We start from the raw sequence: 25,410 nt of genomic DNA on the forward strand, positions 1-25,410 counted from the left end.
GCAATTCTTTTATTTTTTGTTTATTATCTACTTCCACCCTTCCATTTTTTACTTAAGCAAAATTCAATTATAAAAATGTAAGTATGTCCTGTATTTATGCAATTTTGCAACAAATTTACTTAAAGTCTGGTTAGACTTATACATTTATAATTTGCTCATTAGTTTTGACACTCGCCAAGTGTTTAAGTTTGCTTTGCTTTTATAAATGTTGTCATCATTGTTTTTAAAATAATTTATTGTATGGTATAATTCATATAAGAGCTTTATCAAGGTATTTGCGACCAACATATTATACTTGTAGAGAAGCTAGAATACAATTGAGGAAGAAACTATCAAGTTACTAAATAAGCTCTAAATAAGTATGTCAATATGTATTTAGTTTTTATTAACATTTATCACAAATACGTTAATATCACATATAATGTGAGGTTTTAAAAACTGTAAAAGTTGATTTGTCGCATAGTATTATAGACACCTTTCCGTGGATTTCTATCTTAATATTTGTGGGAAAATAATTTTTTTTCTGGGGGGGGGGGGCGTTGTTAACTTTTATAGAGAACAAACAAAATTGTTCTCTGAAAAGCAGAGAACAATTTGGACATGAAGTTAGATCTCTCTCATCCTACGGACAGACACATTGTTTTAAATTGTTTTTATAAATACATACAAAACATATTTGTATTAAAAGGTTGCATGAAAATTGACTGATAAGAGAGAGGGAAGGCAGAACTCATATGGAATTTTGGACTGATTACATTTATTGGTGGGAGTTTAAATTCTATGTATACTGTGTATTCAGTTTTCAGCTAAACCCTCATTCTATCAACTTATATATATCCAGCATTTAATTGTGATTCTTTTGTTATATGTGTACATTTGTTAAATTTAAAGTGAATTAATTAAAATGAGCTCAGATTTGGAAGGTTTAGGGTTCGGCGGCCCCACCATGGGCCAGCAGCCTGGCAGCTGGAATCAGCAGCCCATGGCCGCCTTGGCATCTCCGTTGCCTGGTAATATGTCAGCCCCAATGTTTGGTGGTCAGGGAATGAGCCCCCTGAATATGTCTCATGACATTGAAAATAATAATAATATGATGGCAAGTTCTATGGGTAATAACATGGGTATGGGTATCATCATGCAAAATACAAGGAATTGTAATGTATTTTTTTAAAATGTTAAACACAAATGGACAAATGGCTTTCTTGTCGATTAAAGAATTTTTAAAGTGTTTAAATTAAAAATATTAGCCAAAAAATATTAATAAATTCATTCAAAGAAAAAGGACAGATAAAAAGGAATAGAATGGAAAAAAGAACAAAACTAAAAAAGCACAAACCTATTCGTTTCCAAAAGAAATTATTTTTTGTTTTGCAGCACAAACGCTCCCAATCATAAACAATTTGAATTAATCAAGATCTCCTTGAGTTGAAATGATGAGGGTTATCAAATTGTCATGTATACATTTACCCAATAAAAAAAGACATATTATAACCCTCATAGTTATTGCATAAGTCACAGATATATAGAAAGTTAAATTGTTGAGTTCATTGATGGATGGATAGCTTAATTGTTAGATTATTAATAGAGAGAGAGAGAGAGAGAGAGAGAGAGAGAGAGAGAGAGAAAAAGAGAGAGAGAGAGAGAGAGAGAGAGAGAGAGAGAGAGAGAGAGAGAGAGAGAGAGAGAGAGAGAGAGAGAAAGAAAGAGAGAGAGAGAGGGATACCAGGGAAATAAATGATACTTCAGGGGAAAAAATGACTACCTCGGGGAAATAAATGACTACCTCGGGGAGAAAAAAAGAATATTTACATCCACTATTTAAGGGGTTGTTTATGTGAGAATGAATATTTTTTGCCCGAGGGAATAAATGATGGAGCGATAGCTCATCATTTATTCACGAATGTTCATGACGTTTCTTTCGACAATAGAACATATTGAGATAGCAATAATTGAAATTTCGAGTTCTTCTCTTTATTATATGTTCATGAAATTAGATTTTTTGTTGAATATTTACAAAAAAAAACTTAAAATTAGTCCTAAGCTATTGTAAAACTTTTGTAAATGTAAGATAAATCACAAAAGAGTATAACACTACAATAACAACTAGTATGCCACAGGGCGCAGCTTATCCACAACAAAACCAAAGTAATTATCTATCTGTGCAAAGTGCCATGCCAACACAAAATTTTGTTCAACCCAGGAACTAATGCTTCAAATGTATCAGCCATGGAAAAAGGGATAATTTATTAAAATATTAGTAAATAACATCATGGTAAAATTTTTAAAAATTACTATATCTTGTCTTTCATGTTTCTAAATTTTGTTAACAAAAATTCTTTTTCAGTTCCTTTCAATATTACTATTTACAATAATTAAAAGCATTGGTCTCAGTCTGCAGGGAATGATGATGGGTCAACCAGTTCAAACAGGTATGATGGGTCAACCTGCACATCCAGGTATGATAACAGGTCAACTTAACCAGATGGGCCAACCTCTCCAGATGGGAATGATGGGCCAGCAGCCAGTAAGGTCTGCACCAGCTCCACCTCCGCCAAAGATGAACTTGCAACAGGCAAGAATTTTTCTTAACCTTAAGAGGCATAAGAGGCTTCGGGAGGCTACCCATTACAACCTAACGTGAACTAAAGTTAAAAAACAAACAAAAAACTCCCCTTCCCCTCCAGTTTGTTATGATTTATTTTAAAATAAGGGGGGGGGGGTCAATGATCTGCGAGGAATGTTGAGGGAAATTGCCAAATTTTCATTTTGTTTTATATGTATTAAAACCTGAAGGTAATTTTATGTCATCACAATTTTATACTGCAGACAAATGAAAGTTTAAATTAAAAAATTCTACTTAAAATATTTTATTTTCAGCCTGTTGTGTCAGCTGATGGAAATTTGATCTTATCACGAAGTTTCAACACAAGTCCATCTAATGAAGAAGATTTTGATCCATTAGCAGGTATAGGTATTAAAACTAAGGTCGAGCTAAACAAGCACCAAGCATCTAGGATATCTGAAGAAAATGGGTAGCAAAAACAAGAATATGGCCTAAGCCCAAAACTTAAATCTAAAAATCAAATAGCCTGAAACCACCCCAATTTGAATATAGAAATTAAATAGTCGAAAACCCTCAAAGGACCTATCTGAAACTTGAATAAAATGGAGAACTAAATCGGTTCATCAGTTATATAGAAATCTTAAGCTACAGGCAGAAAATCCTTACTACTTTATATAATTGGATACTATAAAGAAAATAAAAGACACAAACCCTACCACTTACTATTTATGATAATTTCGCGCAACGTATTATAGATAGCTTTCCACGGATATTAAAATGAAAAAATATGAGATTAAAACCAGTTTTGTTAGACCCGAGGAGACGAGTACCCGAGCTAACAAACATGGTGATAATTGTATGATTTTTATTTTAATATTTGTGAAAAATTATCTGTGATACATTGTAATACATGATTTTTTAGTATGACTGAGAACCAGTTCTATGTTCCGAGTGGATATTAATCGGTTTCAAAGCAATACTGGAAAAAAATTACCTTCAAATAATTCTTTTTATTTCAGCTCTGACAAACCCACAACGACAAGAATCAATTCAGCAGCCAGTTGTTGATGATACATCTGCTCTTGATGGTGACCTTGGTGATGCTAGTAATGTAGCTCAACATAACAATAATAAAACATTCTACATTGATGAAGCTGATTCTGGAGAGCAAGAAAATCTTGGCAAAATTGAGATGACAGAGGAAGAGAAAAAAGAGGTTATCATTTTAATAGTTTTTAAAATTGAAGCTTTTCTATAACTAGGGCCGATCAGTCCGTTAATTTTTCTTTAATTTAGACATGTTAGAATTGTCTTATTGATTTCATGTTGATTCCTATAACAATTACGTAATGTTTAGGAAGCTTAGTAACTCTATAATCGTATTTTAGAATTATGATTCCTAGCGCAGCAAGGAACACTATTATAAGCATGGCATCTCTATAATCAAATCCTAAAAATGAAAGTATGTCAGGGGCGTCCAAGCTTTTTATTTTGGGGGGGGTAAAATTTTTTTAAGGGGGGGGTAATTTGGTTTTGGTGGGGGTAAAATGGCGCGCGAAGCGCGCCGCAAATTTTTTTTACCCCCCCCAAAATTTTTACCCCGGGGGTAAAATTTGCTTGGGGGGGGTAATTACCCCCCCTGAAATCTGTTGGCAGGGGTAAAATTTGTTTACCCCCCCCAAAATTTACCCCCGGGGTAAAATTTTTGGGGGGGTAATTTAAATTTTATAAAAAATTTAGTATTAAAAATGCGCGCGAAGCGCGCAAAAATTTTTTTTGTTAAAGATTTTCTATTTTGGGGGGAGTATTTACCCCCCCCAAAATGGTTTGGGGGGGGTAAATACCCCCCCCAAAATCGTTGGGGGTGCCTACGGCACCCCCAAGGTAGGGGTAATTTTTTTTTGGGGGGGGTATTGTTCACAAAATTTTGGGGGTGCCTACGGCACCCCCAAAATCGTTTGGGGGTGCCAAATGGCCCATTACCCCCCCCCCCCTTGGACGCCTATGAAGTATGTCCTTTTATTGTAACATGTATTTAGGCAATTTTGCAACAAATTTATATCAAATTTGTTTCGACTTTGAAATCAATGTTCTGCCTATTAGGTTCAGACACTCTACACGTATTATTGTTCGTTTATCATACCGTTTCCGAGCTTCGCTTTTATTGATATTGTCAAGCTTGTTTTATGTAAAGGTCATGAAAATAAAAATGTTAGCTGCTGAAAATATTAATTAAATTTTATTAGTGGTATTTTGATTATTAACCACTTGATAGAAAGATATATGTAGGATGTTGTTTTGTTTTAACTTTAAACTTTGAGGATAGATAGTTTTACGCATTAAAAACAAAACAGGAGCAGGGTTTTAGAAAAGGATTAAATTTAGGTGAAAATGTGGCTTACAAAAAATAGTTTGAAAGGAACTTAGGAAGTTTTTAAAATATAATAACAGTGAAAAACGTTAAAGTGTAAAAAAACCTTTAGAATAAGTTTACATGATGGTATGAATTTATTATTCTTATAGAACACAAAAATAACATATTTTACCCAAAACTACTTTTGTAGAATTTGTTTTCTCGTATTCATTCGAATCCGGTGGATAGGAACCGGTTCTCATCCATACGAAAAAACTATGTCTAGCATCGTATTATATCCAGCTTTCTACGAAAATAAAATATTAAAAATGTACAATCATAAGATTAAAACCAGTTTTTTTTAGCCCGTGCCTACGGCACCTAGGGGCTAAAAACTGGTTTTAATCTTATAATTGTACATTCTATATCCGCGGAAAGCCGTTTATAATACGATGCGAGAAATAACTATTCTCGTATTTATTCGAATCCGGTGGATAGGAACCGGTTCTCATCCATACGAAAAAACTATGTCTAGCATCGTATTATATCCAGCTTTCTACGAATATAAAAATGTACAATCATAAGATTAAAACCACTTTTTTTAGCCCGTGCCTTCGGCATCTCGGGGCTAAAAAAACTGGTTTTAATCTTATAATTGTACATTTTATATCCGCGGAAAGCCGTTTATAATACGATGCGAGAAATAACTATTCAAATTCACTATCGAATGAATTGATGTAAAAAAACAAGAACTTTTAGATCTAAATCATGCAATGCTTTTTGTATTCTTGTTAATCTAAATCTTTTTAGAAATTCTTATTTTTCATAATATTATTTCTAAATCTTTCCTCAAATTGCTAGATTTTTTATAAAATGCAAACCAAACTTACAAACAGCTAATATTTGTAGGAAGGCTTTGCTTATAAACTTTTATCAATCCAGAAAGTAAAACTTTGTAGACTCATATCTTTCAAAATTACCGTATAAATATAATTTCATGGATTTTCAATCTTTTAGAAAATTAGGACGACATTTATTAGATGAACAGAAAAGTACACGATGAAATAAAAGATTTAATAATGTTTTCAAGGGTTACTTGCAATATTGATTTATTAAGGAGTGAATGATAATGATAATGGCATCCCCACCAAAAAATTTGTAAACTTATCAATGTTATGTCAAAATGACTTGTTTTTTGGCCCAAAAATATTATAATTATATACTTTAATAAACTAATTTTAAATAAATATAATTTTTTATTTATTTTAAATATTTTATAGTAATTATTATGTTCCTGAATTTAATGATTAATTTCTTGTACTTTGACCTTGGTAAAGTGTTTGTCGATTACAAATTAGCCGCAACAATTTAGAAATATGACTGTCTGGTATTTTTGTGGTCAGCACAATCTTCATAAAACATATATATTTATTTAATAAACTTCAAGTTCAATGATGAATAATTAAATTTATGGGAAAATAATTATAAATTTTTATAATTTTATTCTAAGGAGATTAAAAAATGGTTGGCAGCTAAATTTATTTTCTTTGTCTGTTGAAGAAATTTACATTTATTTTCGCTTTATCTTTGTTTTTAAATAAAATTTATGAATATAGATGTATAACCCCGACAAATACCTGGGCCCAGTGTTGGGGCCCTTTTTTCGTCTGCTATCAAATTCCTTTCTACTATTTTGTTGCGCTTTGACTATTATAATATTCCCTACACTATTGGCTGATATTCAAAGACCCATTTAAAAGTCGGCACTGGGTCCACGGGATGGGTACATACAATTATTTAACCTCTTTCCCTCTATTTTTTTACTCTAATGTTTTTAAGCTTTTTCTTTTTATTTTCATCCAACTGATTTTTTAAACTTTTTTTTTTACTTTTTAGGCGGCTGCCAAAGAATCCGGCAATGAAGATGATGACAAAGCTAACACTGAAGAAACTCCAGCAACCACGGCTCCAAAGTAAGTTCAACATTATATCGTACTTTTTTACAGCTACTCCAAAAGCAACAGTCCCATATGAATTTTAATAAAGTATGTTTTGCTGTATATGTAAATGGTTTGCTGCCCTTAATTTTTGCCCATATTATCACAAAGTTAAATTACCCTTCCTATTGAAATTTGGTATCTCCCCCCCCCCTCAAAAGCTTTGACGTCCTTACAAATGTTTCTCTTGTATTGTTATTTAGTAATGTAGCTGAAAAGAAAGCTAATTTTGTTATAATGTAAATAATAATTTGTAAAGTATTACACTTTCTTTTTATTTGCTTAAGTTGAAAACACTTGTCTCTTTTTAAAAGCGAAGCTCTTTTATAAATAGTTTCTGTCCGTCTGTATGTCCGTCTGGAACGGTTAGATCTTTTCGTTAATTTAGACATGTAAGAATTGTCCTATCGATTTAAAACTTTTTATGATGATTTCTATAATAAGTATGTACGATCTAGGAAGCGTAGAAACTCTAAAATTGTTGCGAGAAAGTTCAAACGTCCATTTAAAAAATGTTGCTTTTAAACCTTTTTAGCAATTTTTTTATGTGATATAATTACCAAATTCATATGATTTTTGGAATACTGATTCATATCACAACAAGATACAACGTAATAAACGGAGCATCTCTATAATAAAATCCTATAAATGTAAGTATATCCTAAACAACATCCAGTATTTAAGTTGTTTGTCTTACCGTTTCAGAGCTTCGCTTTATAGGTGTTTCCATTCATGTTTATTTAGAAAAGGATTCTTCTCCATGTTCACGCGTAGTCAGTCAGACAAAGCTGCCATAGTTGATGGTGATACTACCACAGATCAAGCTACAACTGCTGCTGATAATAACAAAGCTGCCCAGGACACTGATGATTCTAAAGAGAAAGGTAATTCTTATTTCTTTTTATAAGTAGTTGATGCGGCTTTCAAAGTAAATAAATAAAGGATTATAAAAATTGTTTATTGGACAAGCGGCTGGGATAAAAAAAAACATTTGCTTATTTTTAATACATGTATTTTTGTCGACGAAGATTTCTTTGTTTTGTATATTCCAGAAAATAAAACTTAATTTTTTAGTAAACTTACAAAATTGCATTAAATTGTAAGCATATTTTGTATTTCAAAAATATTGGGATATATATAATAAGAAATTTTCGTTCAGACTTTTTTTTTGTAAATTTAAATACTAAATGCATTGCTACTCTAAATTTATAATGGTATGTCTGACTGTCAGATAAGCTTAGATTGTATGGGTGCTGTCATTCTTGTAAACATTTGATAAAATATTCGATAAATAAAAATAATGACAAATATGTAATGTTATTTTTAATAACTTCATCATTTTACTAATTTCTTATATCTTCTTCATTTGTCTTATTTAAACGTCATTTTGGATTAGTAGAAGAAACAAACCAAAAAATTTAAACCTGAAGTTTGAGCTGAGCTGAACTGAGGATCCTCGTAAAGATGAATGAATAGAGAGATGCGGAGAGAATAAGATATATATACCCAGGGATATAAAGGGATAAGATAAAAGGCCAATAAAATTGATGTACATTCCCAATGATGATAAATAAAATAACCCCTTCTGTAGAAATATTTAGTGATTGAAATGGAATGGACTGATCAAAATTTTAAAAAAGTCCCCAAAGCTGTTAAGCCAACGTATAAGAAAACGTTTTTTTTTTTTATAAAACTTTAGGGACTTATGTAATAAATAGCCCTATGTCCCTTTCCGCCCTGTATATACCGGTACTATACAATATACATAGAACTAAAGTGTTTCAGGAACCCAGGGATAGGGTAATTGGTGTTAAATTTCTCCTTTTTTGTCATATTTTAAAATTTACTTTGGTTGTATATGAAAATTATCATGGGATTTAGGGCTTAGATTAATTTTACGGCCGCTGTCCTATTCCTCCCTGACGACGTTCCATACATTCATAACACGAGAGAGAACACTTTTTTTAAATGATGGAATTTTAGGGAAGGAAATTTATAATTTTATTTAAGAAAATACGAAATTAATAATTGCGTAAAAAAAGCTTTATTTAGAAAAATTTTTCTCAAGAAATTGTATTGAACAAGAAAATAGTTTGTCGTGCATTCATTTTTTTGGAACTTACAATTTTCGCTCTTGGGAGTGTGTAAAAGAAGAGGGAGGGGGGGGGGGGCAATATAGGGGAACGGCGGGGGGAATAATTCCATTTTGTGTCTCTCAGAGTGTTTTTGGCTCAAGTTTACGGGAAGGGAAATAAGGGGGTGGGGGACCGCGAGGGGAATAGTTTACGGGAGGGAATGGGAGAGGGATGTAGAGGAGGGAATATTATCTTGGATCGATGGTTGAGCATATCAAAGCTTTTCTTTCTATCCACCCAGCTGATTCAATACTTTCCCCCCCCTCTCTCTATACAACACAACCTTACTTTCTACACAAAAGTGTATATTTGTTGAAGCCTTTTTTATACGTATATACACATACATATCTTTACACGTGAATGTAATTCTATACGGAAAAAATATGTTATTTAATGTTAAAAATGAAGTTTAAAATGAGGTGAAAGTTTTCTGTGATGGTTTATCGTCAATATGCATAATATTCCTACTCTTGGCCGTAGAAAGAATCATCATCACAAATGTGAGTATTGGATGTATTGGTTTTTCTCATATTGCCCATACAATACTTTTTATCCATTTATTTTACTAAATTACATTATACTATGTACTATATATTTTTATCATTTAATAGTAAAATTAAATTCTTGAAACTTCTTGTAACTATAATTTCAGTTTATTTTATTTTGACATCTTTTTTTATATTTCATTAAATATTTGATGCGGCTTCGCGGCTGCTTCTAACAGCCGAATTTTGTTGTCTACTTTAAGAAAACTGCTTATTTCTAGCTATCTGTGGTTGACAGCGGTAAATTGACAGCTAGCGGCTTAATCAGGGATAGTGTAATCTAAACTGTTGAATCTTGAATTGATTCTGTTGTTGGTTGCAGCTGGAATTAATACACAGAAGTAATATATTTTTCAGTATGGCTTCGAAACCTATTAATATCCGCTAGATTAGAACCAGTTCAAAGCCATACTGAAAAAGCATGGATAGCATCGTATTGCAGACAAATTTCCACAAATATTAAAATGAAAATCATATAATCAAAAACAGTTTTGGTTTCCTGGGCCTTCGGCCCCTCGGGTCTAACAAAATTAGTTTTCATCTTATGATTAATTTTAATAACCGCAGAGAACTGTCTAGAATATTTTTTAAACAAGTAAAACGATTAAGACACTATATGTAGGAAATCTAAATTAAAATAATCTATTATCTGACGAAATGATAATATTATTTTTGCAGGGCGAGGTGGAAACGAGCAGAAGTTTATGGGGGAGGGTCAGGCGTTCAAGGTAAAAAAAATTAAAATTTATGTAAAATAAGTAATAAGATAAGTTTATTTCACCAACACAATGTCCTTTTTACTAACCAATTATTAATCAAATTTAAGGTATAAACAAAATATTCCAGTATATATCTATAATACAAAGTAATTTGATGTCTGTCCGTCTGAAGCTTAAGATCTCGGTAACCACTGAACCGATCGGATTCTACTCTTTAGAGTATATACCTGTTTGTCCTGTGGTGGTTTTAAGCTATTTTCTTGGGGGGGGGGGGGGACACCACCAACCCCCCCAAAAATGAAATTTCCCCCCCCTCAAAAAAAAAATTGGGGTGGGGGAGTATGGTTCGGGGCACCCGATTTTTTTTGATTTTTTTAAAAACTACCTCATGGGGCAAAGCCCCTAGAGGCTAGGGGCAAAGCCCCTAGTAATATATATAGTTAAATTAGGTTACCTATGTAAATCCCACATAGGTTTATATTTACTTTATTTACGCTTTGATCTAATGATATAATATTGCCTTTGTTTCTATAAAAAATGGACAAAAATAGATTGTTATAAACCAAACAAAAAAACAATTTCTTCATTTGTCATATAAATTTACACATTAACAAACATACACTTGAATCTTAGGCGTAACTACATTTAGTTTTTATTTGCGTATCCGCAGAAAAATGCACTTAAACTAGACCAAAAAATATACTTCTATAATATATAACAATTATATTCATATTTCTAGGGAAAACTGATTGGTGTATTAGAAGTGAAAGATGCGCGCGGAGACAAAATGTGCCAGGATGCACTACAGGAACTAAAAATGGCCATCAAGGTACGCCAATAACAACGTTAGAAATATAAGTTACCTAGATATTAGTTAAAACATTCAGATAAAGGTTATATTAACAATGCGTCAGGTTACATTACAGAAACTAAAAATGCCCATTAAGGTACGCCAAAAATACAGTTAGGACTATTAGATAAAGGTTATCTAGATATTAGTTAGAACATTCAGACAAAGGTTGTATTAACAACGGAATAATTTGGTGACATCGGTCAACAAAATAGGAAAAAGTTTTGACATTCTTAACTACAAAACAATAATCACAATCCTTTATCTTTATCTTTTCTTATCTGCGGAGAACTACCTACTAATATGATGCAATAATAGTTATTTATCGAATCGTTTTATAGACAGCTTTCTGCGGAAATTAAAATAAAAAATCATGAGATTAAAGCTAGTTTTGGTTTTAGTATGGCTCGGTACCGGTTCTAATCAAGCGGATTTTAATCGGTTTCGAAGCCATACTAGAAATATATATTATAAATATGAACAACATTTGAACTATATATAAATTCCATTAATAATTTTGATATGTTATGCAGTACACATTTACATGTGAAATAATAAAACATATGTAAAGCACATATTTGCAGTGGATAAAGTAGTAAGTTAATATATATCCACTTTGTAGTTTGTTTTAAATATTATCCCTATACTCATAATAAGATTATTCATTCAGATCAAGTGATCACATGAAAAAGGGAAAAAGTTTGCTTTAAAATGTATTTTCCTTCGTTAAAATTATAATTTATTGGTCAATGTTTCCTTTCTTCCTGGGAATTACATATACTTAGTTGCATACCCTTGTAATTTAATATTACCATATGTATAGTAATAATAATGTATGTGTTTGTTAATCCAATCAATTAAAGTGCATAAAATAATAAAATTGATACAAGTATGAATTCATCCGTAATTGAATAAGCGTAAATTGACGGATTGGCTTACTGTGCGATTGAGTCAGATCAATATCCTTATTTTGAGGAATCTTCACAAAAATACAGGGTGAGTCAGAAAAAACTGAGTTTTCCGATTTTCTGATACAACCAGTAGGAATATGGAAAAAACAATTATAGGTTCTTGTTCTCTATAAAAATATACATTAAACTTAGAAAAGGTGTTTTTGAATATCTCTGAAAACAACGGCGCTTTTTAGAGCATAAAGATTTCAAAAAGTGTGTGTGATGACTTTTTCGGCCATTATTTTGTACTTTTTAGGTAGATTTATGAATAATAAAAAATGTCTACCATTCTAAAAAGATAAACAAACATATTTTTTGATTATTAAAATTTGTATTCAACATATTGTAAATATTTAACATCTTAAAAATACAATTTATTTTAATTAAATTATCACATTATAAATCAAACGTTTTGTTGTAATCTATTGTTAAGATTTAATGCTCCATGACCGGAAAACCAGCTCATGACCTGAAATATTTCATCTTGTTACCTAAATTCCTACCCCCTCCCCCTGAATTTCCTCTATATTTGGTGCAAGACTGGATTTAATCTCCAAAATCTCCGCCCCCTTTTGACAAATCATACTTGTGTGTTATAATCCATCATAATAACTTCATTTAAATAGGGTAGGGTTACTAAAAGGCATTTTCATTTTAAAAATTAAAACCTTGATAACTTTTTTATCTTAAGAGATTTTTTTGTCAAATAAAAAGTTTTTTTTTTCTTTTTACTATAAGCTACGTTATTATAGAAGATTCTTTTATACCACATGCATCACAATCAAGAAATATGAAAAAATGACAAATTGCAGTATTCTAAAAATGCTTTTGTGAGGCGCCAAAAAGTATTTCACCTTTAAAACTCATTAAAGTACTTTTCTTAGACCTTTTTCTAAATAAATATTGAAATTTTAAGATTTTCTATACAAAATAGATGAGTTATTTTAATTTTTCTTGATCAACATTTTTCACACAAGGCATTTTTTGACAACATACACCTATCATAGAGGCCGCATTTTTAGAGATAATGAAAAACACCTTTTACAAGTTTGATGTGCTTTTGTACAGAGAACAAGGATATATAATTATTTTTTCTGTATTCCTTCTGGTTGTTTCTGAAAATCGAAAAACTCAGTTTTTTCTGACTCACCCTGTACTTGTAAAAATAACTTTTTAGGACTGTTCAGATGGGTTATCGATTACCTCTTCTGCAAGTGTGTAGTGTTGAGACGTAAAACGTAAGGCCAAACGAATGCGAATTATAGAATAGCTTCACTTTTCGTACATAGGATAGCAGCTCAAAGATCTACTCTACTCCTTAAATATAAAAAAACAAGGATGACAACATCCATAAAAGCGAAGCACTGAAACGGTAGGACAAACGGACATTAACACTTGTATAGTATCTGAACTGAAAAATCGGAACATAAATGTATAAATGTCGAATCAAAATTGTAGGTAAACTTGTTGAAAAACTGCTTAAAAACAGGATAATGTTTATGGACATACTTACATTTTTGGACTTGATTATAGAGTTGCTTCGCTTATAATATTGTTCTTTGTTGTCCCAGGAATCAATATACCAAAAATCAGATCAAACGGATAATTAAAACACTTGAAAATTTGTTGTTAAAAAAGTAGAAAAATCAACATGTTTAAAATGGACGTACGGACATTCTGGTAATGATTATAGAGTTGCTACGCTTTCTAAATCGTACCCAACTACTACAGGAATCATCATGCAAAATTTGAAATCGATAGGACAATTCTAACATGCCTAAATTAACGAATAAAAGCTATCTATCTCGGACGGACGTACGGACGGACGGACGGACCGACCCTAATTATAGAAAAGCTTCGCTTTTAAAAACACTAAGACTGATGTTCAGGTGTCCACAGGTAACATATTATATCATAAGAATAGTTGGATTGTCTACAAGGGTTAGACTCATCCCAAAGAATCACAGCACCTAAGTTTTAGGTCTGTCACACAGGTAAGAGATGTTGCTAGGCTTCGAACTTTTTTTGTCACGAGTAAAAAAAGTGCATATTAAAAATTTATTTATTTTAGGCAAGTGGAGAGCACAAACAAAAGATCAATATTCAGATAGCTGTGGATGGTCTTAAGATTAGGGATGAGAAAACTGGGGTAAGATTTATCCTATGAGATAAAGTAGTAATTTTCTTTGTCTGAAGCTAAAAATCTAGGAAAATACTAGTCCGAATTGGTTGTACGTTACGGGAAGCTTTACAAATGCCATAGTGTGGATTGAGGCTATTGACTTGACCTCTCCTACATTTCCTAGAGGCTAGAGAAGTAGATGAAGTAGTAGTCTGAGTGTTTGTCTGTCAATCGAGGGATGTCATTACAAGCCAGCAAAATTGAAAATACAAAACAATATTTAGTTTGGGGTTTTGATAAATTATAAATAATTACAAAATTCTTTTTTTTTCTGTCAACTAATCGTTACATGGTCTAAAAAAATAGAAATAATAATATATCAGAGCGATTTTTTTAGAAGAACTCTTGACCTAAATAAAAATGTGGCTATTCTATCTATCCCATGATTTATATCAGCGAAGCTAATTTTCAAGTCATGCATTATTTTTCTCATTCATTCATAGAGCTCCTACTTGGAGTTGGTATGTATAAGACTGATCGTCCAACCACGATCAAACTTCAATTTTCTTCAAATAACATGCATCTATGACTTGACTATGACTTTATCACAGTTTACTTTAGTTTGTTTTTGCTTTGTTGTAGTCCTTGCTTTTACATATCCTTATAATAAAGTAACAGGATGTCTTTTTGTCCTTGTGTTTGTTTGTATATTTGTACGGAAGGATCTCGCTAACAGCTGAACCGATTACTGGTAGCTTCTCATAGATTCTGGGAAGGTCTATAACTATTTTGTGGGAGGGTACCACCAATCTCCCAAGAGAAATCGCCCCCTAACAAAAAACATTCCTCCCTCCATCCTTCTTAATCTAAAATTAAAAATAGGGGGTGGGATCGTCCCCCCCCCAAAAAAAAAAAAAAAAAATTCTTCACCTAATTTTTTTAATTTATTTTTCCTATTAATCTAAAATAAAAAAAATGAGTTATCTAATTCAACTAGCCACTAATCAAGTGCCACTATACGCCTCTAGGGGAGTAACCGCAAATATAAATATTTCAGGATTGTTTATATCACCATCCAGTCCACAAGATAAGCTTCATCGCACAAGATATGACGGATGGCAGAGCATTTGGATATATTTATGGCTCCCCGGAGAATGGGCACAGGTACGTAGATTACCACACCTCTCCTTAATAAAGAAGGGTTAAAAACAAGGACGATTACGTCCTACTGTATCCAAAAAAAATTATAACGAATGGCAGAGTATTTGGATATATTTATGGTTCCCCGGAGAATGGGCACAGGTACGTAATTTAACACACATCTCCTTAATAAAGAATGATTAAAAACAAGGATGATTACTTCCAACAGGAGCAGATAAAGGTAGGGCCTTTGGATATGATTATGACTACCCTGAGAGAGAATATAGGTAGCTTACCAAAACTTCCTTTAAAAAAAAAGGTATAAAACAAGGACAAATAGGGGTGAGATTTAAGTTTGAGAGAGGAGGTAGAAAGTTGTTATGACCCCCTCTACAATTTTTTTCAACCCGGGAGTAACAACCCCCTTCAACTTTTTAGGGTGGATTATTAACCCACATTTCAAGCGTTAAATATCAAAATTAACTTCCGGCATACAAAATAAGATACTAAAAAATAAGCTTTATTAAATCATACTTGATATGTCATAATATGTTCAGGATAGATGTGTTTATATAATAGATATTACAATCATAAAATGACAACGCAAAAAATGTAGCAATAATAATTTTTTCTAAGGTTAAAACATTGTAAAGGTATATATGAAGAAAATACATTCAAGAACTTGTTGAGTGCTAGAACTTAAAACTAAATATTGGTTGGTTAGTCGAAACAAAATTGTATATAAATTTGTAACAAAATTGATTAAATACAGGATATTGTTTCAGGACATACTTGCATTTTCAAAACTTAATATACAATTGTTTCGCTTATACAATTGTACCTTGTTGTCCTATGAATCATTATTTCAAATATCATATAAAAAATTGTTTTGTCAAAAACATAAAAAATCTTTAGATTTTAAATTGGCCTACGGTATTTATAGTAAAGATGGCAACGCTTTATAGATCGTGCCTATCTTGCCTGTTACAGGAATCATCGTTTAAAGTTTGAAATCGATAGGACATTTCTAGCACGCTTAAAAAAGATCTATCGTTACGGACATATATACGAACGGACAGACTGATTCTAGAAATTAAATTCAATAAACAAGTCTGTATTTTGATAAAATTTTTATCTTTAGATGGTGTAGGCTAGATCTTTTCATGAAAATACCCTTTTTCGAATTTCAATCTTCTGCTAACCTAAAAAGTTACTTTAGGGGCCTAGAAATATATGTACAAAATTTCAGCTCTCTATCTCTACTGGCGACCTAGCGCCAGGCATGTAAAATATCAACAGATAACGGTAGCACGGCGGTTTTAACAATATCTCAGTAATGTGCAGGTTTTCAGCTCTTCTGCATATTTTAATTTAAACACATAAGGCCAAAGATATTATATCCAAAAAATCTTTTGTCAAAGTCTACTCTAGACCTAGCGCCAGTCAGTTTTCTAAAATCATGCATTTTATACCTGTGAAAAATGAAATCGCCAGCGCTAGGTGTAGAGTAGACTTTGACAAAAGATTTTTGGGATATCATATCTTAGGCCTTATGTGTTTAAGTTGAAATATGCAGAACACCTAAATTCACCTTCCAAGCCATTCTCTAAGCATTTCAATTTTTTTTTTGAAATAACGGGATTTCAAAACTGCCTTTTGAAAAGGCCTAAAAAGTATCTTTTTTTGTCCCTTTTTTCACTGTATATAGTTACAACTTATTAAGATATTATTCTCAGTTTTAAAAAAATTGGCGCTTCCAGCACCAAAACCGGCAAAAACAGGCAGTTAAACTTCTGAACCCCTACTTAACCCCCTGACAGACCCCCCCCTCTATCTCGGCTCCTGTTACAGATAGAGACATAAAACTTTTTTCTGGTTGTTCATGTGTATTTTTAGAGAATTGCTTGTTCTAGTCATAGCGGTCAGACCGCTCCTTATCCGCTTTTTAGCGGCCAGTTGCTAAATATTAAAACAGCTCACAGTTATGGAATCTCAACGACAAAGATTTTTTTATCCAATCTTGACAAGTGAGGTATTTTTGGAAAGAGGAATATATATAGAAAACGCCTATGAAAATTAGAAAATCCGCAGAAATCATATTTGCAAGTTATTTGCAAAAATCTGCAATGCTAATTTGCAAAATTAATTTTATGCCTTAAATGACTTATTTAGAAAAAATCTTCTTATGAAATGTGTTTATTTATAAGTTTAGAACATACTTAGGGCAAAAAAAAATTCTTTAGTGTTACTTTTTTCACCTTATATATGAAAAAAGCAGTTTCTCACATTTTATGATAAAAAAAGGTATAGGAACAAAAAATATGATTTTTCTTGATGTAAACACAATAATTGGCATAAAATCTATCATCCTAAATGTAAAAATCAGATATAGAATCCTTTTTAGAGCTAATATAGTGCAAAAAGTAACCAAGACATTTTTGCAAAGTATGAAAATCTGATGAAAATAGTTCTTTTTGCTTTTGATATACATATCAGATAAATGTATATAAAATTAGTGATTAAAAACTATAAAACATGTTATAAGTTTTTTAAACATTGTCATTGATTAAATTGCACTTTTAGGTTTAAGAATTACCGAAGTAGTGCAAAAAAACTCTTTTTATGATGTAATTAAACAAAATAAATGCCAAAAAAACAACTACAAAATGGTCTACTGCATTATAAAAAACGCCTAATTGTTGATTTGAATTTATTTTGTTTCATAACTTAATAAAAAGAGTTTTTATGTGCTACTTTGGTAATAAGTAAACCTAAAAGTGCATTTTAATCAATGATAGGGTTGAAAAAGTTATAACTTGTTTTATAGTTTTTGATCACTAATTTTATATACATTTATCTGATATGTATATCAAAAGCAAAAAGAACTATTTTCTTCAGATTTTCATACTTTGCAAAAATGTCTTGGTTACGTTTTGCACTATTTTTGCTCTAAAAAGGATTCTATATCTGATTTTTACATTTAGGATGATAGATTTTATGCCAATCATTGTGTTTACATCAAGAAAAAACATATTTTTTGTTCCTATACCTTTTTTTATCATGAAATGTGAGAAACTGCTTTTTTCATATATAAGGTGAAAAAAGTAACACTAAAGAATTTTTTTTGCCTTAAGTATGTTCTAAACTTATAAATAAACACATTTCATAAAAAGATTTCTTTTTAAATAAGTCATTTAAGGCATGAAATTAATTTTGCAAATTAACATTGCCTCTTTCCAAAAATACCTCACTTGTCAAGATTGGATAAAAAAATCTTTGTCGTCAAGATTCCATAACTGTGAGCTGTAGAGCGGCAAATTTTAAAGCTAAGAAAACAAAATTTTATGACAAACTATTATTTTTTATTATAAAAAAATACCTTTTTTGACCATCGCCGAAAAACGACAAATAACGGAAACCGCCAATTTTGGCGGTAAAACGGCGGTTGGCGGCGCTAAATAATATTTTTATCTGTTTATAGTTACAACTTATTAAGATATTATTCTCAGTTAAAAAAAAAATTGGCGCTTCCAGCACCCAAACCGGCAAAAACAGGCAGTTAAACTCCTGTATCCCTACATAACCCCATAACAGACCCCCCTCTATCTCGGCTCCTGTTACAAATAGAGACGTAAAACTTTTTTCTGTTGGTTCATGTGTACTTTTAGAGAAAATTACTTTTCTAGTCATAGCGGTCAGACTGCTCCTTATCCGCTTTTTAGCAGCCAGCCGCTAAATATTAAAAAAGCTGTAGAGCGGCCAATTTTAAAGCTAGGAAAACCAAATTTTATGACGAGCAATTATTTTTCATAACAAAAAAAATGCTTTTTCTGACCATTGCCAAAAAAATGTTGGCGGCGCTAGTGTTATCTGTTTATGATCACAATAAAGACTACAAACAAAAATTGGCTGGTCTAGAGCTGTTTTAGAATTCCGCTACTGGCAGCTTAAAAACGGCAAAACTACAGGTAGGAAATAAAAAATCGGTCAAGGAGTGGCCAAAGGTCATGGCCTTACTATTCACGGAAGTTTATTATTACTTAAGAATTAATATATATTTATCAAAAAATTTAATTGATTTGAAGCTTACATGGACTGCCGCCACTGGCTGCGGTCAGCTGGAAACAACAGCTGATTTAAAAAAAATTTAATATGTCATGTTGTAGGCATGTAAGATAAGCTTAATTTTACAATTTTAAGTCTATGAGTAAAAAAATAAATACACTGGAGCCATTCAAAGTTATTTGAAGACTAGGAGGATTATATCCTGCTGGATCATACCTGAACACCTAATTTTCATCTTATTTTTTACTAAGGTTGATTAAATATTACAAAAGTAATTACAAGAGAGTTGTCCTTACTTCTGATCTTAGAGCTTTGTCTTTATGGATGTTGTCATCCTATTTTTTGTCTGTATTTAATCACTTATTAATGTTGTCATCATTGTCATATTATTTGATAAAAATATCAATGCTTTACAAATAAAATTTATAGAGAAGATCATCTTGATGTTTTTAATAATTAGATTTGTATATTTTGATTTTGTTGTAGACAAATTGATAATATTTCTAAATGTTATTTTTTTTTAATTGTCTGCGTCTGGCATCTGACTAAAATAAAAATCTATTACATTAGTTTAAACAATTAACTGTCTTGACCTTTTCCAGACCTTAATCAGCCAATTTTTGTATGTAGTCTTTTATTGTGATCATGAACAGATAAAAATATTAATTGGCGCCGCCAACCGCCATTTTACCACTGAAATTGGCGGTTTCCGTTATTTGTCGTTTTTTGGCAATGGTCAGAAAAAGCATTTTTTTTGTTATGAAAAATAATTGCTCGTCATAAAATTTGGTTTTCCTAGCTTTAAAATTGGCCGCTCTACAGCTTTTATTAATATTTAGCGGCTGGCTGCTAAAAAGCGGATAAGGAGCAGTCTGACCGCTATGACTATAAAAGGTAATTTTCTCTAAAAATACACATGAACCAACAGAAAAAAGTTTTACGTCTCTATCTGTAACAGGAGCCGAGATAGAGGGGGGTCTGTTATGGGGTTAAGTAGGGATACAGAAGTTTAACTGCCTGTTTTTGCCGGTTTGGGTGCTGGAAGCGCCAATTTTTTTAAACTGAGAATAATATCTTAATAAGTTGTAACTATAAACAGATAAAAATATTATTTAGCGCCGCCAATCACCGTTTTACCGCCAAAATTGGTGGTTTCCATTATTTGTCGTTTTTTGGCGATGGTCAAAAAAGGTATTTTTTTATTATAATAAAAATAGTTTGTCATAAAATTTGGGTTTCTTAGCTTTAAAATTGGCCGTTAAAAAATAATAGTTTGTCATAAAATTTGGTTTTCTTAGCTTTAAAATTGGCCGTTTTACCGCCAAAATTGGCGGTTTCCGTTATTTGTCGTTTTTCAGTGATGGTCAAAAAAAGTATTTTTTTTATTATAAAAATAATAGTTTGTCTTAAAATTTGGTTTTCTTAGCTTTAAAATTGGCCGCTCTACAGCTGTTTTAATATTTAGCAACTGGCCGCTAAAAAGCGGATAAGGAGCGTTCTGACCACTAGGACTAGAAAAAGCAATTCTCTAAAAATACACATGAACAACCAGAAAAAAGTTTTATGTCTCTATCTGTAACAGGAGCCGAGATAGAGGGGGGGGTCTGTCAGGGGGTTAAGTAGGGGTTCAGAGGTTTAATTGCCTGTAGTTGCTGGTTTTGGTGCTGGAAGCGCCAATTTTTTTAAAACTGAGAATAATATCTTAATAAGTTGTAACTATATACAGTGAAAAAAGGGACAAAAAAAGATATTTTTTAGGCCTTTTCAAAAGGCAGTTTTGAAATCCCGTTATTTCAAAAAAAAAAAATTAAATGCTTAGAGAATGGCTTGGAAGGTGAATTTAGGTGTTCTGCATATTTCAACTTAAACACATAAGGCCTAAGATATGATATCCCAAAAATCTTTTGTCAAAGTCTACTCTACACCTAGCGCTGGCGATTTCATTTTTCACAGGTATAAAATGCATGATTTTAGAAAACTGACTGGCGCTAGGTCTAGAGTAGACTTTGACAAAAGATTTTTTGGATAAAATATCTTTGGCCTTAAGTGTTTAAATTGAAATATGCAGAAGAGCTGAAAACCTGCACATTACTGAGATATTGTTAAAACCGCCGTGCTACCGTTATCTGTTGATATTTTACATGCCTGGCGCTAGGTCGCCAGTAGAGATAAAGAGCTGAAATTTTGTACATATATTTCTAGGCCCCTAAAGTAACTTTTTAGGTTAGCAGAAGATTGAAATTCGAAAAAGGGTATTTTCATGAAAAGATCTAGTGTAGGCCTATATCATTGTCTATTACTGCAGCTATACTCGATCATAGAACTATAATGTAATACCTGGCTTCATATAATTCCATCAAATTAATATTCATAGCATAGCATGGCTACATATAAGGTTGTTCATTAGTACATACATAGTATCTTTTATGCACAATAGCATGTGTACTTGATAATAAACATATATACTAAATCTACAATACAATAAATTAATTGAAAATGATTTCTAAAATCAAAATGAAAAATGAAGTCTGAAATATCTTAATTTAAAACTTTAAAGTTTATGCCTGTAGTACCAAAAAAATAATGTTTATGTTTTTCTTTTATAATTCCTAACCGTAATGGATCTTAATAGAGTTTAAATAATAATCTTTTAAGTAGTTTATTTTTTCTTTTCGATTTATTTAAATATACCAAAGGAAAATAATCTAATCTATGTAATAAACTACTAATATTCTACTTTATTAAAAAGTACAATTATAAATAAATTTAATTATAAAAAATGTAATTTTCTACATTTACAATTGAAACCATACAGAGAATTATTTGAATATTAACAAAAGAATTAAAATTCTTCTAATAGAATATTTTTACTAAAAGTAATGAAACTTTTCTATAAGTTTATAGTTTTGCTGATTAAGTAAAGGGAATTGGCTCAAATGAAATTAAATGGATCTAGAAAGAAAACTGTAAGAATTCTGTAGAATTAAAATATTTCATATTTATCCTTAAATAAAAGTAACAGAATGTGATGATCTGTATGTTTGTCTGTACCTTAAGATCTCTCTAATCGCTAGACCGGTCACGGTTCTTCTTTACAGTAAAGCTTTATATAGGTCCAGATAAAGTTTAAAACTATTTTGAAGAAGGGTACCTCCAGGATCCAAGAGAAATTGCACATGGAAAAAAAATACCGGATCTAATTTTGTGTTTTCTTTTAAAACTAAAATGGAAAGTGGAGGGTCGACTTACCCCACACCACCTACCTCAAGAGCCAATAAAAGCCTCTAGGGGCGCAGGCACCTGTAAAAATATGAAATTTTCAAAATTGTTTAACAAAATTAATTTTGGCTATGTTTAGGTTCTTTGGTATTAAAACTGAGAAGGCATCAGGTCAAGTTGTCGTGGCAATGAGAGATTTGTTCCAGGTATCGTTTTGTCAAGCGTCTAACATAGTAGCAGTAAGTTTATTTGAGTTGCTTTAGTTGTTGAGAAGTTTTGATTTATGTAGAAACATTATTTTTTCATCTTTTAGATAATTTTTCTTATGTTTTTATATTTTTTCTTTAAAATGATATGTGGTTAATGTTATTGTATATTTTTTCCACAAGAAACGCATATTTTGTTATGATCTAGATGCAATAAAGTTAATGGAAATATATGATATAGGACATAGGTATACTCCATGTATCAGGGAAAGAGCCACAGATAATTTGGGATTTTTAGCATTTTAGCCTGTAATATTTATATGCATTCATTTTCTGAACTCCACCGTTTTCCCTCCCTGTCCTGCAATTGTTATTTTGTTTCACATTTTGTCTAGGGTCTTATGACAATAGAATGACTTATTTTGGATTATCTTTTTTTATGGTAGTTAATGAGGGAGGGGGGGGGGGGTTTATATATACGTTATCAATAATACCATGTTTGATTTTACAATATTTATACATGGTTCAAAACACAGAAAAACACAGGTTTTAAGGTAAAAAATGTAAACATATATATATATACCTCTGCATACATTTTGTAGGCACATAATCAGTCAGTAAGTGTTTAAGACATCATCATTCACAATGGATAAGGTTTCATGTACAATTAGTTCTATACTTGGGCATGAGACATCTTTCATTTATTAAAGTGGTCGTAATATGCGATGGTTGCAGAAGAAAAAGCAGGATCTCGCGTTTATATACGATGCGAAATGAACGAGACGCAATTTTCAGATGACAATTTTCATGTTTCATGACATTTGTTCAACAAATATATAACATAATTCAGTCTTAACCCAACATATAAAACGCGAAAATTGACATATTAAAATTGCGTATGACTGTGATATCTTACTTTTTCTTTGTCAACCATCGTTGTAATAACAGCATATAAAGCAAAAGTAAAAGCCTAGGTCAAAGAGAAAAAAAATATTTTGTCGAAAAATTATAAAATGGAGATATATTCAATGGTTCAAATAAATATATTCTATTTTTCCAATTCTTTTAGAGTAAAATCATCCGATTATAAAAGGCAAATAGTTTTCACTACTTCGAAAAATTCAAAAATAAAGTTTTGATTTTTTGTAAAGGGGGGGGGGGGGAATGAAAAGCTAGAGGGGTAATTTATTTTTGGGGGAGGGGTAAACATCCTTTTACCCGCCCTCGCTTGGTTGGACGACCTTGATCAGATCATATGTGTTTACTGAAATCTATCATATGGCATATAGGTAGAAAGCCTGTGGGTGCAATCTTTCTTTAATTAACATCTAACAAAGAAAATTAGCAAGATGATAACTAATGTAAATGTCACAAGATGATGATAAAAACTGTATATAATAATTTTTGATAAGATTTATCGTGTAAGTATAAGAAATTACATGTCTTATTTTAGCTTCATAATTAGTAATGAGAAGCAAAAGTTGACAAGGATACCAACTAAATAAACATCGAGATTGACGGACAGGGTTAGTTATGTTTATTGTCCGGCAGAATTTTACACAGCAAAATTTAGCCATTTATCTTTGACATAAATCCGAGAAAACTTATTTTCCTAAAGAATTTCATGGCAGAGCATGATAGATTGATAGACGGACCATAAAATTGTTGAGCAGAATCTTAAACAAAGATTCAACCATATAAAACAGCTGTTGAGTGAATCAATTTCCCTCCATTGCACTAAGAACTGACAGACGTACGGAAATACAAAGGTATTGAGCAGATTCGCTGATAAAAAAACAAATTAAGATAATCACAAAAGAATTTGATTGACTATTTTAAAACACTTTTAAAACTCTGTTTCAATCCTATTTTATTCATAAATTCACTTACATTAAGAATTATTTAACAATACAATTATAATTTTTAGCAAGTATTGTAAGCAAATCACAGCGATTACACATTAGTCATATTTTAAGCAATAAATACACGTTTTTAAAGCTATAAAATACTACAATAAAAAAAGAAATATTTCTTTGACTTACAGTGACGAAACTAGGTATAGAAAAACCATATTTATAGAGTAGCTGTGCTACAAAAAATGTCATACTGAATGATAAATCCCAAATAAGTTTGTGTTAATATTACCTGCAACTCAGTTCCTTCAGGGAGGAAGGGACACTGGCCTGTTAATACATTAATCCCCAAAGTTTTTAAACGTTTTCTGAGACTATCATAAATTTTTGATATGTTAGTATCCAAACGTTTCAACCACTCATTATAATCTACAGAAGGGATACTTATGTGTATCATCATTGGGGGTGTACATCAATTTAGCAGACATTGTCTTATCCCTTTATATCACTGCAATTCCTTACACATCATCATTAATCTTTGTTTTTACATTGCCAGTAATGTTTTGTGAACCTGTAATTCATTAAACACACTGACATGGGAAAGACATTCAGTTATTTGAATCATGTGTTACTATATGCCCTCCGAAGTTATAGAGATAAACAAATCCGAAAACGGTCATAGATGCGTAA

At 31.5% G+C, this 25,410-nt stretch overlaps 1 protein-coding gene across 1 annotated transcript in view; it reads left to right on the forward strand.

Annotated features, from left to right (window-relative positions):
• Window positions 1-904: 904 nt before the first annotated feature.
• The window catches only part of Dab (DAB adaptor protein), a 37,279-nt gene continuing 12,773 nt past the window's right edge, over window positions 905-25,410 (forward strand). The window contains exons 1-12 of the mRNA XM_080170986.1: window positions 905-1,121; window positions 2,083-2,197; window positions 2,389-2,572; window positions 2,878-2,965; window positions 3,583-3,779; window positions 6,813-6,889; window positions 7,658-7,797; window positions 10,272-10,321; window positions 11,052-11,141; window positions 14,187-14,264; window positions 15,295-15,401; window positions 22,801-22,867. Coding sequence (XP_080027112.1) covers window positions 905-1,121; window positions 2,083-2,197; window positions 2,389-2,572; window positions 2,878-2,965; window positions 3,583-3,779; window positions 6,813-6,889; window positions 7,658-7,797; window positions 10,272-10,321; window positions 11,052-11,141; window positions 14,187-14,264; window positions 15,295-15,401; window positions 22,801-22,867 — 1,410 coding nt within the window. The remainder of the gene's footprint in view (window positions 1,122-2,082; window positions 2,198-2,388; window positions 2,573-2,877; window positions 2,966-3,582; window positions 3,780-6,812; window positions 6,890-7,657; window positions 7,798-10,271; window positions 10,322-11,051; window positions 11,142-14,186; window positions 14,265-15,294; window positions 15,402-22,800; window positions 22,868-25,410) is intronic.

This window comes from Acartia tonsa, chromosome 1 (assembly GCF_053477335.1).
Source record: "Acartia tonsa isolate MP-2025a chromosome 1, ASM5347733v1, whole genome shotgun sequence".
Lineage (NCBI taxonomy): Eukaryota > Metazoa > Arthropoda > Copepoda > Calanoida > Acartiidae > Acartia > Acartia tonsa.